The 12,710-nt window shown below is 45.1% G+C and overlaps 1 protein-coding gene across 1 annotated transcript in view; it reads left to right on the top strand.

Annotated features, from left to right (window-relative positions):
- The first annotated feature begins 1,965 nt into the window (after nt 1-1,965).
- The window catches only part of LOC126042948 (rho GTPase-activating protein 22-like), a 32,229-nt gene continuing 21,484 nt past the window's right edge, over nt 1,966-12,710 (top strand). Inside the window, exon 1 of the mRNA XM_049810718.1 lies at nt 1,966-2,073. Within this exon, the coding sequence (XP_049666675.1) occupies nt 2,040-2,073 (34 nt within the window). The 5' untranslated portion in view covers nt 1,966-2,039. The remainder of the gene's footprint in view (nt 2,074-12,710) is intronic.

Below are 12,710 nucleotides of genomic sequence, written 5' to 3'. Positions count from 1 at the left end.
TTTCTCTATTGAAAATTGTTTTAAGAATGCCTGAAAATGTTTAAGTCAAAGCAAAACATTTCAAACAGGATCAAATTGAATGAGTACTTTTTCATTTAACCCCCAAACCTTCAAAGTTAGCATTTAGCGTTGAACTTGGCTGTTAATTGTTTGAATGTTTTAATTTTACCCATGAACATGATAATTATTTGTATAGGTCCCTATATAATGTCTTTCCCCAGAGGGGAAATAAGCTTTCATGGGAAGTGATTTAACAGGATGAAGTGTCCCATGTTTTCCGTGAGGTTAAAAGTTCAGTTAGCTTTATCTCTTGTCATGTTTTACTATACACACCTTTTGGCTTCCTGCTCAAACTGCAAAATGATGTGTATAAACAGTATCAAAGCAGACAAGTAATCCTAAAAACATGGAGAGAGAAAGACTTCCATTAAATGATTGGTAGGAGTGACTTTTTGATCCAGGGACTGACATTGGGCAGAAAGGCAGAAGCATAACTTCCCTCTGCTGATGTTCTTGCTGGCTACCCACGGTTATCAGGATGCTTGCTAAGCTTGTTGGCCAACGGATCAGCAGTTAGCTACTCTTCACTGTGCTGAAGCCCAGCTAATGCAGATGATTAGTGGGGAGATGACTGCAGGAACCTGTGTATTCAGAAAAGAGACAACTGTTCAGATGACACTTCTAGCCACATTTACAAGTGTGTAAATTTGGGACGGCCACCATGAACTCAAAGATTTACAATCACTTCTAAGCAGCTGGTTCCACCAGTAGCTAAAGCAGCTAAAGGTCCAAAACATCTTAGCCATTGCTGCAGCCTGCACATTGAGAAGTACAGCCTCTGTAAAGGGCCAGAGAACCTCTTCCACTATTGGAGATATGACTTGATGGCCAGTATTCAGTATGACAGATCTTCCTAGCAGAGGAGGAAGCTGCCAATCTCAGATGCTTTTTGTCAATGCAACTCAGCAATACAAACCTGCAGGGTGATACTGCAGGGCATGCACGTTGCTAAGGAAGTATTTACCCCCTTTTCTACACTGCAGAAGGACCTGCTAGGCAGATGGGGATGGTGAGGAAGGAGGTTGTGCTAAGAGCAGCCCAGGGGCAGGATGTGCCAATTATTCGGATTCAATTTTCACCCAAGTATCTATTTGTAGTTTATAGATACTATTTAATAGTATCTAACTGTTTCATAAAATGTTTGTGTGTCGTCGCCCCCCCCCCCCCCCCCCGCCCCGTTACTGACTGCAGACTTTGCCTCCCACCCAGGGAGAGCTTAGCAAGGAGCACAAATAAAAATGGTGGGTGCTAAAATGGAGTGATGGCATTCCCCTGCGCCCATCCTGCCGGGCTGTCAGTGCAGGCAAGAGAGATTTTTCTTCCTTGCAGAGAGCAGTGGGTCGCTTCTCTCTCAGCAACCCGGCTCTTACCAGAATACCTCCCCAGGAGGGAAGCAGTGCTCAGCAGGCAGCCCAGCACGCCGCTGCCCTCCGGACCAGCGCACTTGGTATTTCTCGAACGCACAACCTTAATCAGATGCGCAAGCTTCTCGGCGTGTGCTTCGTGCCCTTTCCCCCCGCCCCGGCTCGGGCTTGGAGAGATTCCGCTCCTGATCCGATCCTTGTCGAGTCAAAGCGTCTGTTGAGCACGACCAGAGGAGGATGCGGAGGGGGAGTGCGGGATCAGCGCTGCTCCCTGAAAGAGGCATATTAATAACACAGATGCATGGCCAATTAGCAGAAGGAGCTAGGTCCGGCCCTCGAGTCTGCGTGCTAGTGATTTATCGACAGTAATTACGGAGGCACTTAATGCCTAGTTTGGACGGGAATTAATTCGAGGCCGGATAAATAATGCATTAGGGTTTATTTAGCCCCATGTGAAGCGTCGCCCCCGAGCCAGAGCTGGAAGTGGAGCGAAGTGGCGTTGGAGCGGAGAGCGGCGGGCGCGGCGATGCGCGGGGCCGGGGCCGGGGCCGGGGCCGGGGCCGGGGCCGCGGCCGGTCGCTGAGGCTGCCGGCAGCGGTGCGCCCAGCCGGGAGCATGCTGAGCCCCAAGATCAGGCAGGCCAGGAGAGGTGAGTGTGCCTTCCCGTGCGCCTCGCGTTGCGGGGAGGGGGACCGGCTGCCGGCACGGGGAAACTTGCCGGCGGTGGCGGAGAGCCTCCAGCGCTGCCCGCGGAGCGCCCCTGGAGTGCCCCCCGAGCTGCAGTGGCCGCCCCCCGGCAGAGCGAGGCTGCTGCCCCGCTGGCCGAAGCCGGCCCCCGGGAGGGCAGCGGGAGGGAGCGGCGCTTGCAGAGGTTCGGGGAGAATGAAGCGTAGGAGGTCGGGACCCATGCTTGTGCTCACCGACGTGGTCTGCAACGTCAGGGCTGAGCAGCAGGGATAATTCAGAAATTGTACTCCGTCCTGGGACTCGACGGAGCCTCTGCACCCCTGGGGTGGTTGCTGTGTTTCTAGTGCTGAAATTCGTTATAACAGCCGGAGACAGTTGTGACAAGTTTACCTGCAGCATCTTGGAGAAGCGGTTTGCTGTATGTAGCACGTTATCCCTCCAGGGCTGGAAGCAGGAGGTGGGGAAAGTCGTTCTGTGTGAGCTGTGGGCAAGACAAAGGAAGGAAGGAAAACCTGCCCCGGGTCTGCAACAGCGGCTTTGAGCCGCCGTTCAGACCTGCGAGGTGTAGTATGCAGTGTCTGTAAAGCGATCGGCTGGGGCTGGGCACATTCGGTGTCTCCGCTTCAGCTTCCCTGGCAGAGATGCTCTGGTGGTGTGAGCTGCTGCAGCACCAGTTCCTCGTTAGACATGGCATTTGTTGAGCATCGTTGCCATTCGCAGCCTAATGACAGTCTCAGAGGGGTATCTTCCCGCCTGTTGGAAACAGAGGCTAGATTAATGTAATTTAGGAGCAAAAGCAGATGCAGTCAGAAGAGTATGTAAAGAATAGGTTTTTCTTCAGCCATGCTGGCATTATAAAATAGGAAAATGTCACTGGTTCTAACTGCTGTGATTCCGAGACAGATACTTCCAGCTGAATGTCACGTTGCATCATATATATATATAAGCAGTATTACATGCTAAACAGTCCTTAAAATACCAACAGCCCATTAAATAGCTGTTAGTATCTTGGAAGGAAGAAGCTTTCTGCCATCTGGAGGTGTCAGGATCAGATATATACAGCCTCACCCACAGCAAAGTCATATGTACTTATTTTTTTTAGTTACACAATTTTGTAGAAGTTCAGCAAGTCTTTCGTAGGTGCTGTCTCTTTGCCATCCCCCTTCTAAGGGGTGTCTAATCTTCTTCCAGTCTTTAATATATTTGTTATCCAGCATTCCTGTGGGCTATTACAGCTCTGATGAGACAAGCTAAACGATGCAACTAGAGTGGTACAGGAAGTCTGTGTCAGAGCAAGTAGCACAAGCTTTCACAATTGCATGCCTGCCATTCTTCCACTTTCTTCAATTCAACTGGAAGACAGTAAGTTGTATATTAATATATACTGAAGTCTAGTTATGGGACAGATATTATTATAGATCTCTTTGGGCTACTGCTGCTTGGGGTACAAACTGTAGTTTACCTTTGTGATTCAATTTCAATTTATAGCAGTATATGTCATTTTCTCAGGGTTTGTTCTGTTTGGTTCATTAACTGTTCATTAACTTTGGTAGGTTTATTTCTGAGTGAATTAGAACTCATGAAAAGAGCTGACTTGGTAGCTTTTGAAACTTCATGAACTTTCCTACTTTTGCAATGCCATGGCAAAGCACTGGTTAACCTCTTACAAAGGTTACCAAGTAGGACCTAATCCTGCAAGGTTTTTCTATAGTTCTTGTTCACAGGAGCTGTAAACAGGCAGTGCTGAAGATGCTGAATGCTTCTTGAAGGTAAGTGTCCCACCTTGCAAGGTTCATGCTCCCTGGACTCTCCGTTGGGATTGCTAATGAAGGTTCAGGTGGTATATGGTGGGCAAGCAAAGTATTGAGAAGGCTGCAAGAATCTGCTGCTGGTAGTAAGCATCAACAAGGGCAGGAGATCTGCTGCAAGTTTCTGTGTGAGCTTGGCTGACTTCTCAGAGTAGTGGCTGTCAGCTCTGCCATTGAGGACTTAGCTGTGTAAGGGAGGCAGTGTGACTTCTCTGAGCAGACAGAATGAAGAGAAGGGACAAGGAAGGATACTCTGGGTACAGCCTGTGGTTTTGCTTGAGTGTGATAGGAGGCAGCAATAAAGCTGAACCTAGGCATGTTCGTGTATTTGGTACAGATTTCTTGTGGTGGAATTACCCAAACCACCTTGTGTGCATGTCCAGCTCTTTGCTTCAGCATCCCTGCATCTGTGCAAACAGGAATGCTTCATCGGCTCCCCTTGTATTTCCAAATCTCTACTGAGAATGTACCTTTAAAACTTCACTTATGACATCTGATGCTGTCATTTTTGTTTGACTTGTGGATGGTTCTTAAGAAAGCTCCTGGGTTTAAAGACATCCAGGCTTTTGAAAATGCTGAGTCTGGACTTGAGCCTGACATCTGGGGTGTAGTTCTTAACATTTGTGAAAAGTATGGTAGAGAACAGAGATAATTTGCCTTATTAGAGGTAACTGTCAAGTGTAATGTAGTCCTTGCCGTTCCCTCAGCAAGCTCACATCTGCAACTGAGAAACATGCATTCAGAGGTACATTATGTTTTCATAAGACCTAGGAAGGTGTAAAATCTCACAGACTGAAAATCTTAATGCACGTAAATGGGCCTTCTGGAAAATCATTCATCCCATTTAGGCCTCAATGGATTTTGCATTATTTTTTCATCTACAGTGCTTTATGTACAGCAATTGGCAGACTCCAGGATTCTGAAATAAGTGACTGCAATGGAAAAAAACCTATTTTCAAATTCTTTCTATGTCATGGGGCATAGAAATACTGCCTTCCAGAATGGAGGCAAAAGAACTTTCAGTGTGGAGAGCAGGGAAAGCAGTTTTCAGACTACATCCTTCAGTCTCAAGGAATGCATTTTTGTTTCATTGTTTTTAAGAGATGAAAAAAATGAAACAAAGCATTTGCTCCTTGGTGTGAAAAGTCTCAAACAGGTTATAACTTCCCAGTTGCATTTAAATGTGCTAGGAAATGGAAGCTGAACTGACTACAAGCTTATGCATTTGTTTTTTAATAAGTGGTGTGATGGGATTGCTGAAATAATAGATTCTTTACAATATTCATGTCTTCAGCACAGTCTGTCTCAGTTGTATAGGTACTAAGAATAAACCTTCTTTCCTTACAAGGACTTTGTACTAGTGGGTGTCTGACATTATGGAATTGTCTGCACTTCTCTGACCTAATATTGCCGTTTGCGGCATGCTCATACATATGTTACAGTATGTTGAAAATTTTCTTCACAGTCATAATAATGAAACTTTTGTTTGTTTAATTAAAACTTAGAGCCTGGAAAAAGTGATGGGAGACATTTTGGCTAGCTAGCCTGCTGCAGATGAACTGGTTTTACCTCAGGTATCCTTCACATGGCTGTAGTAGAACAGTTATTTCCCTCTCTCTTTTTTCCTTCTCTGAAACTTGTCATAATTCAATTTTAATGAATAGTGGGCTTTACCATATTTAAAATGTTTCTAAGGGTGGTGTATACTACTGCTGCCAGGAGGGACTTTAGAGGATAAAGTACTATTATACCCTCTGGGAGTGTGCACATTTACAATGTAAGCGTCTCATGCTTGCAGTGAGGACAGCTAAGTTTTAGTATTCAATGCCTTTGCAATGGTGTCATTATATTTTTAATGAAAGTGCTGTGTGATTACAGGAGCACAAATACCCTATATTTTAACTGCTTTCTTATGGCAGTAAGGATATACGATTGCATGATTTCTCCATCTGTCTCTGTCCTAACAATTTTTGAGCTGCTTGGCTAAATCCAGCCAGATTTGAAAGCAGAAAAGGAGTGTCAAAATATATTTGATTCCTATAAACTCAAAGAAAATTGGTGACAGGACAGAGGAAAGACAACCACATCTGTACACCTAGGGAAAACTGTCACATAGTGCTCAACAGAAATGTATGTGCTGAAAGATAATGCCCAACTGACCATCCGAGACACATATTGGCTGTCCTGTAAGAGGACACATACATTCAAGTCAGCCAAAAAGCTAAGGGATGTAGAATGTATTGGGTTGCTGGGGTTGTGGAAGGAACTGGGTATTTGAGGAAGACGAAGAGACAGAATTATGCAAGTTTGAGGAAATAGAAGAATGTAAGGCAGTAATCAGTAGAAATCTGGACTTCCTTAATTCTGCAGACTGAAAGTATATTATTTAATACAAAAGCAAGTTATGAGAATTATAGTAGTACACTTTGGAATCTACATGAGCATTTTAGGGTTAGAAGTGGGCTTCTGAAACAAATCTAATTCTCCTCACGTCCTGCACTTTGGTTATGTCATGAAGGGGTCTCAGGGTAAACAAACTAGAATTCCTTTTGGATTAAACTAGGTGGGAAGATATTTTCAGGAGTGCACCTCTGCAGCCACTCTCCAGCCACTAATGGGTATTCAGTCCATAGGATCAGAACAGAACTAGTTGAGAACAGAGCCCCCTGAAATGCATATGTAGCATGGATGTTAGTTCCCTGCCATTAACTAACAGATCCATTCCTAATGATCTGCACTATTTGATAACTTGGACATCTCCAAATTTGTCAGTCACAAGACATTTGTATACCGAACTGATAATTTTCTCTTAATACATTACTTAGGTGGCCAACAATTTACTACCATAGTATCTCAGAACTTAACAATTCAAAATTTATTTACCTTTGCACATGCCGCATTTCACGGATAACCTTTACATTCTGTGGACTAGGGAAAAACCCTAGGCCACATACAAAGTGCAAGGCAGAGCCAGGGCTTGAAATGAGTTTCCCGAAGTTTAGTATATGTGAAAAAATACTGGACTGTCCTTCCTTCTTATTCAACAGCTTTTCACTAGCCATGTTCTGTCATCAGAACACGTCTGCCTCCTTAAGAACTCACCAGTGGAGGGTATCAGCATAATAGGATGAACAGTATGAAATTGTGGGGGATGCCTCTAGGAACTTTTTTTCTCTACCAGAAACATAGGGTGATTGGGGTAATCCCTCTAGAGATTCCTTGTCTAAAGGAAATGACATTATTAATCACTTCTTCAAGACAGTCTTAATCACAGCAGCAGGCTATCAACCAGTCATGGCTTTCAGGCGTTCTCATTTATCCTGAGTTTGTCAGGCTCAGGAATCAGCTTTGATGATGATGATGATGAATGACATCTAAGGAAACAGGAATTAGGCATTTTTAAGACCAGTGAAGGTGACCTCTGACTGTTAGAAGATGCTGCTTGTTCAGAGTCATATTTGGGCTGGCCAGTTAATAATTCTTCAGTATCACTGACACACTTCAGGTTCCAGGAGTTGGACCTCATCTAAGAGGCAACCTCACAACCCCAGCAGCAGACACAGGTAGCAGGACAATCTGTACAACAAGCAGAGCTGAGATGAAGTCCATCAAGGGAAAAAACCCAATGGTTAAAGGAGATCCCAACAAAAAGCAGAAAAAGAAACAGTGTGCAACTCAGTTCGTGAAAAAGGACATGGCAGAGAAGAAAGTAGGAACAGTGAAATAAAGACATTTCACAGAGACCCAGAGGCAGCTAAACAGTTCTAAGTATACCCAGACCGCTCTGTTTGCTGAGGCATCAACCCTCCAGCTTCTGGCTGTTGTCCAAGTCCTCCACAGAGAGGTGACAATCCTGCTGCCTCATGCACAACAGCAGTTCACTGTCATGTTTCTATTTTCCTCTGGCATTAGGGGAGAACTGGTGGCACCTTCACCCCAATTCCAGCAGAGACCAGCACCACACTGCTGGAGCAAGTCCTAGACATCAGAGAGTGCTCCATGCAGGCAGCTCCTCTGGCTGTATTCCCTTCAAAATCATGCTGTGTGAAGAGCTCCCCTTTCACTGGCCAGTGAAAGGCAGAAAAGGGGAACTCTCCCATGTGTCTAGTTCCCCTCACCAAACCACAGCTTAGCACCTGCAGCCTCTTAGCTCTGCAAAAAGGAACACCAATGCCTCCACAGCCTCACGCTGCAGCTCTGGTTTGAGGGGCTGATTGTGCATACAGCTATCCCAGAGCATGTGGTAGGCCAGAACCTTGGCACCTCCAGCTTACCAGGCAAGTAACACCCAGTTTCTTCCTCCTGGAACCAAAGTAAACAGCCCTGGAGCTGTGAACTCCTCCAAACATTTCCTTCAGCTCCTGAGAGCCCACCAACATCCGTGGGAGCACACCAGCCCCCAGGACAGAGAGCAACCAGTGTGTCTTAGCTGCAGCTGGCATGGCAGAGCCACCATCAATGAGGAGCCCAGCTGTGAGGGGGAGGCTCACTAACCCCTTCCTTAAATGAGTGATTCGCTGAGGCAGAAGGGATATTTTCAGGAGTTGTGTACTAGAAAGGTATGTAGGTAAAAAGCTAGGATGAATTGCTGGTAAGTAGGATTTTGTTTATGGCTCACAGTTTGTGAGCTGGTGGAGGGAAGGAGTCTGTGAGTTACTGGGGAGGAGGACTTGACCCCTCCCTGTGGTGCGGGTCTGAGTTGGTTTCATCTTTTTGCTTTCTACAAATGTGAGATAAAGCTGATGAGTTGAGTTTAAAATCCTAAGGCAATGGTACAAGGGCTGTGGAGGGAGGTATTGAGGCTGGAGCTGGTGCACTGCTGGATTAACAGCCCTGAAGGCAGTGGGAAGGTATAGGCCCAGACTAGAGGGTAAAGTGTTGGGGAGAAGCAAACAAGGAGGGAGCTGAGTGTCCCTCTCACCACATCCAGCCCTAGGGAGCTGAACGAAGCAGGGAATTACTTTTGCCCCTTGGTATCAGGTCAGTCTCCCGGCACTGTGCTGCTTTGGTGCAGGGGTGTGCAGCAGTGAGCTGCACTATTGGCTGTGTGCTGTAATTACTTTGTCTCTGTTGTCCTGGTTCAGTGGCCAAGTGCAGATACAGAAGGGGTCAAGAAAGTGATATTTGTGGGATTCCTCCAGAGATAGGTTCAGATTCCCACTCTTGCTTTGTGGTGTGTCCTGTGAAGAAGGAAGGACCCAGGCTGCTCAAAGGTTTAATCCTCTCATGTCTGTAGAGGTGCCCCTCTCTTTCCACATAGGATTCACAGTGTGTGCTGAATTAAGAGCTGCTCTTGGCAGTAGCAGCTTTCTGTCCCTGCCTGAAGGCTCAGGCAGGAATCACTCTCCTTAGAAAAAGCCCTGAAAAGTTTGCAGGCACACACCACCTTATTAAGCACAGGCAATCTGAACGTGAAATAATGAGCCATGGTCTTGCCTCCTGGGGAGGGGCAGGGCCTTGAGAAAGAGCAGTAATTCAGCTCAAAGGGTAACTGGACTGCTGGGAAGAGAACTTGTGGGGAGGGAATTAATTAAATATTAAAAAATGAAAAAGCCATAGGCTATCTAATTACTTGTAAAAACATCTAAGTGAGTACAGGGTGAAACTGGCAGGGTTGTGAAGAGCACAGTGAAAGCACCACAAATGCTAGCAGCTCTCTCCTGAAAGGACAGTCACCTGCTACTTTTAGTGCCTATATAAATGTATTCCTCTTCATTGCAAGGTTACTACCAGAATGACGACTTTTCCTTGCTGCCTTTCCGTTTACATTCATGGTAGCTGATAGGCAAGCGCAACAGCATAAATGGCTTAATTTGTTTTCTCCAGCTCCCTACATTATGGGCAGAGGTAGTTTAAGGCAACAGTAAAGGCACTTGCAGACTGTGGTGGGGAGGGGAAACCCCTTGATGAAGCTGCAATATGAGCTATCTGGTGAGTTGGAATAGGAAAGGATCTATGCCTAGACTCTGCCCAGGCCGGTGTGTGTTTAAGGTATTTAAAACTAAGATGGGAAGGAAAAGCTGCTGCTGACAGTCCTTCTAATGTGTGTTCCTTCCACAGAGCTTTTCTGTGTGTCCCTTGTACCCAAAAGGCAGTAAATTGGTCTTTATGAAGAGCTAAAGAGCAGAGATACTAGGTCTTTGCTTGCAGTTGAAAAAAGTTACTTGTAATATCCTTCCTCTTAAATGCAGATGTTAAGAATTATTTATGCTTCAGTAAGATGTGAACTGGTATTGAAGTTTAAAGAACAAACCTATGGTACAAGGACCTAAATGACAAGCTGTATACATTGGTCCTAAGATAAGAACCGATTCTTTTGCAGGGGAAAGGATTGGGTCAATCATGGTCTCTTTGAGGTAAGTACAGGTGTAGGGTTAATACTTAATCCTGTGCAGACCTCCTGCTTAGGAGGAGCTACCCTTACCTTATTAACTGGTGACATCTTGTTACAGATACTTATGGCTAAATAATCTAAGTTGGGTGCTTAGGTTCACAGTATGAATTAATGTAGAAGTAAGAACGCCTGGATTTCTTCTGCCTGTGTCCCCCAAATCAAGCCTAGCAGTAGGGCAAGTCACATAGCCACCTGTTGTACAGAGAAGGAAGCAGGCTTTGTATGCACATTGAAAATACGTACAAACAGGCGAACTGTTGGCTCAATGCTATGCCCTGAGAAGTAGGGTAGGAATTAATACCTTCCTGATGTTTGAATGAGGGAAACAAGAGAAATGTAATGTTATGGCTGAATTTGGGGAAATTTATCGCTGAAAGTGGTCAATCCGTGATATCGCTTCAGTCTTATAGCCAGTTGCTGGCAAAAGGCCTTGACAAAGTTTTCTGTACTCTTGATTATTTTTTCAGTCCAGAATAGTTTTGGGAAGTGATATCCCATGGTGTGTGGCAGACAAACATCTTCAGTGCTCATAACATCAGTGTAAGATGCTAGTGATACTAGCAGCCACTCCAATGTCTGAATAATACGGACCATGTGCTTGGCATGGCACAGGCATTAGTATTTATTATATACACATGGGTGACTGGAGGGCCTATGACTAGCTTGAGTTGTTACACTGCAGTAGACCTACTTTTGTGCTGCATCTGTAGTGCTAAAGAGCTGCAGTATTGACTGGGACTCGACAGTACTTGATGTGGTATGAGCTCAGGGTACAGTCCCAGCTCCAATCTGAATGTTATCATGGTCAGCATTTTTTGTTTGCTCCTCAGTCCACTATGGCTGGGAAGGCCATTAAAAATTAAGTCCTAAAGCCAAACCTGTGGGGAGGATTACAAGAAGCTTTTGCTGATTGCAGAGGGAGTACAAGGTATTCATTCAGTCTTCCATCTGTGACCCGATTTGACTCACTAAAGTAGCAGGAAGAAAAAAACCCCGAGAGAACTTTCTGCCATGCCAGTAAGTACCTATTCTTATAAAACGGTCTCACCTTGTCAGTGAAATGTAGGAATATAAGGCTGGATGTATCAGCGGAAGGAAAAAGCAGTGTGGGTGTAGGGAGAAGGGAGTAAGACTTCCCTCTTCTGGCAGCAGTTAGCTGTAGCTCAGCGTGGTCGCCCATGGAACTACAGAGCTTTGCCAGCAGCAGAGATGCCTTCAGCAGTGCTTGTCAGGTGGGCAGTTCTAACCAACCAGATGGAGAAGATGTACTGCTTTCAAGAGATTCTGCCCAGGTTCAATGGGAGTGGAAAGCTGGTGCTTGGGTTTGCTAGATAGTTTTGTAGTCCGCTCTGTGTGACAAGTGGACATGCTTTAAAGCAACACACCAAATGGCTATGACCTAAGTGCTGATCTATCCTCTGAATAGTCTGCAGTGGATCCAGCTGGGAACTATCAGAGGATGGTGCAGATAAAGGGACCTGAAAATTAAAAGGCAGGCTTTTGCTGGGAGCAGGTTTCTGTACTTGGGCTGCCTGTCAACATGGCCTGTAACTCTAATTTTGCAATAACAAAGAAGGTAGTATCATCTATTGAGAAATAAAGAGCCAGTAGTTAGGGTGTTAAATGAATGATGTCTTTATTTCTTGTCCTATCACAGACTTCTTTGCAATAGTTTCTCTTATCTGTTCTGTATGCATTTTTATTCACACTGTACAGATGCAGCCATGCTGCTACTTCAGATGCACTGGGACCAGTAAAATCAGAGATGGGAACACCTGGGTTCAACAGCTAAGAATTAAACTCTTCATTGAAGACAGTTACTAGTCCCTACTACTATAATATCTAAAAGCATTACTGTCTGTTCTACCAAGTGTGTGCCTCTGTCCTTAGCTTAAGCTACTGGGTCAGTAGGCAGATCTCGTCCATTGTCTTCATTTGGAGGGGTTTGGGTCAATGGCATGCTTTTGAAGCAGATGTCCTGACCTTTCTTACCTACTGTGCTTTGGTTGGTTTTAGCATAGTCTTGGATTACTTCTGAGTGAAAATGTGCTCTGTGTGCAGTATGCTTCTATAGTCAATCCAAATAAAATCCCTGAAATAAGTGTTGTGTAGATGGTAGGTCTGTGGTATCAGCTGTTCTTCCCTACTTGTTCCACCCAGTGTGCTGTACTACTTTGTAATATAGACCTAGCCAAATTCCCCAGCTCTGCACAGAAGATGCAGGCTACCTCATCTGAATGCTGACAGTTCTCAGTGGTTTCCCACAATTCATTGTGCTTTTTAGAATAAAGTGTTTCACTTTACTAGGTGGTAAATCAGTAGGTTGGTCTGTTGTAGCAGAAGGAATCAAGCCATCACCCTTCCATCTTAGCAATTATCCATGATCTAATGCTAGCT

Source organism: Accipiter gentilis, chromosome 9, assembly GCF_929443795.1.
Source record: "Accipiter gentilis chromosome 9, bAccGen1.1, whole genome shotgun sequence".
Taxonomy (NCBI): Eukaryota; Metazoa; Chordata; class Aves; order Accipitriformes; family Accipitridae; genus Astur; species Astur gentilis.
This window is presented reverse-complemented; position numbering and strand designations above follow the sequence as displayed.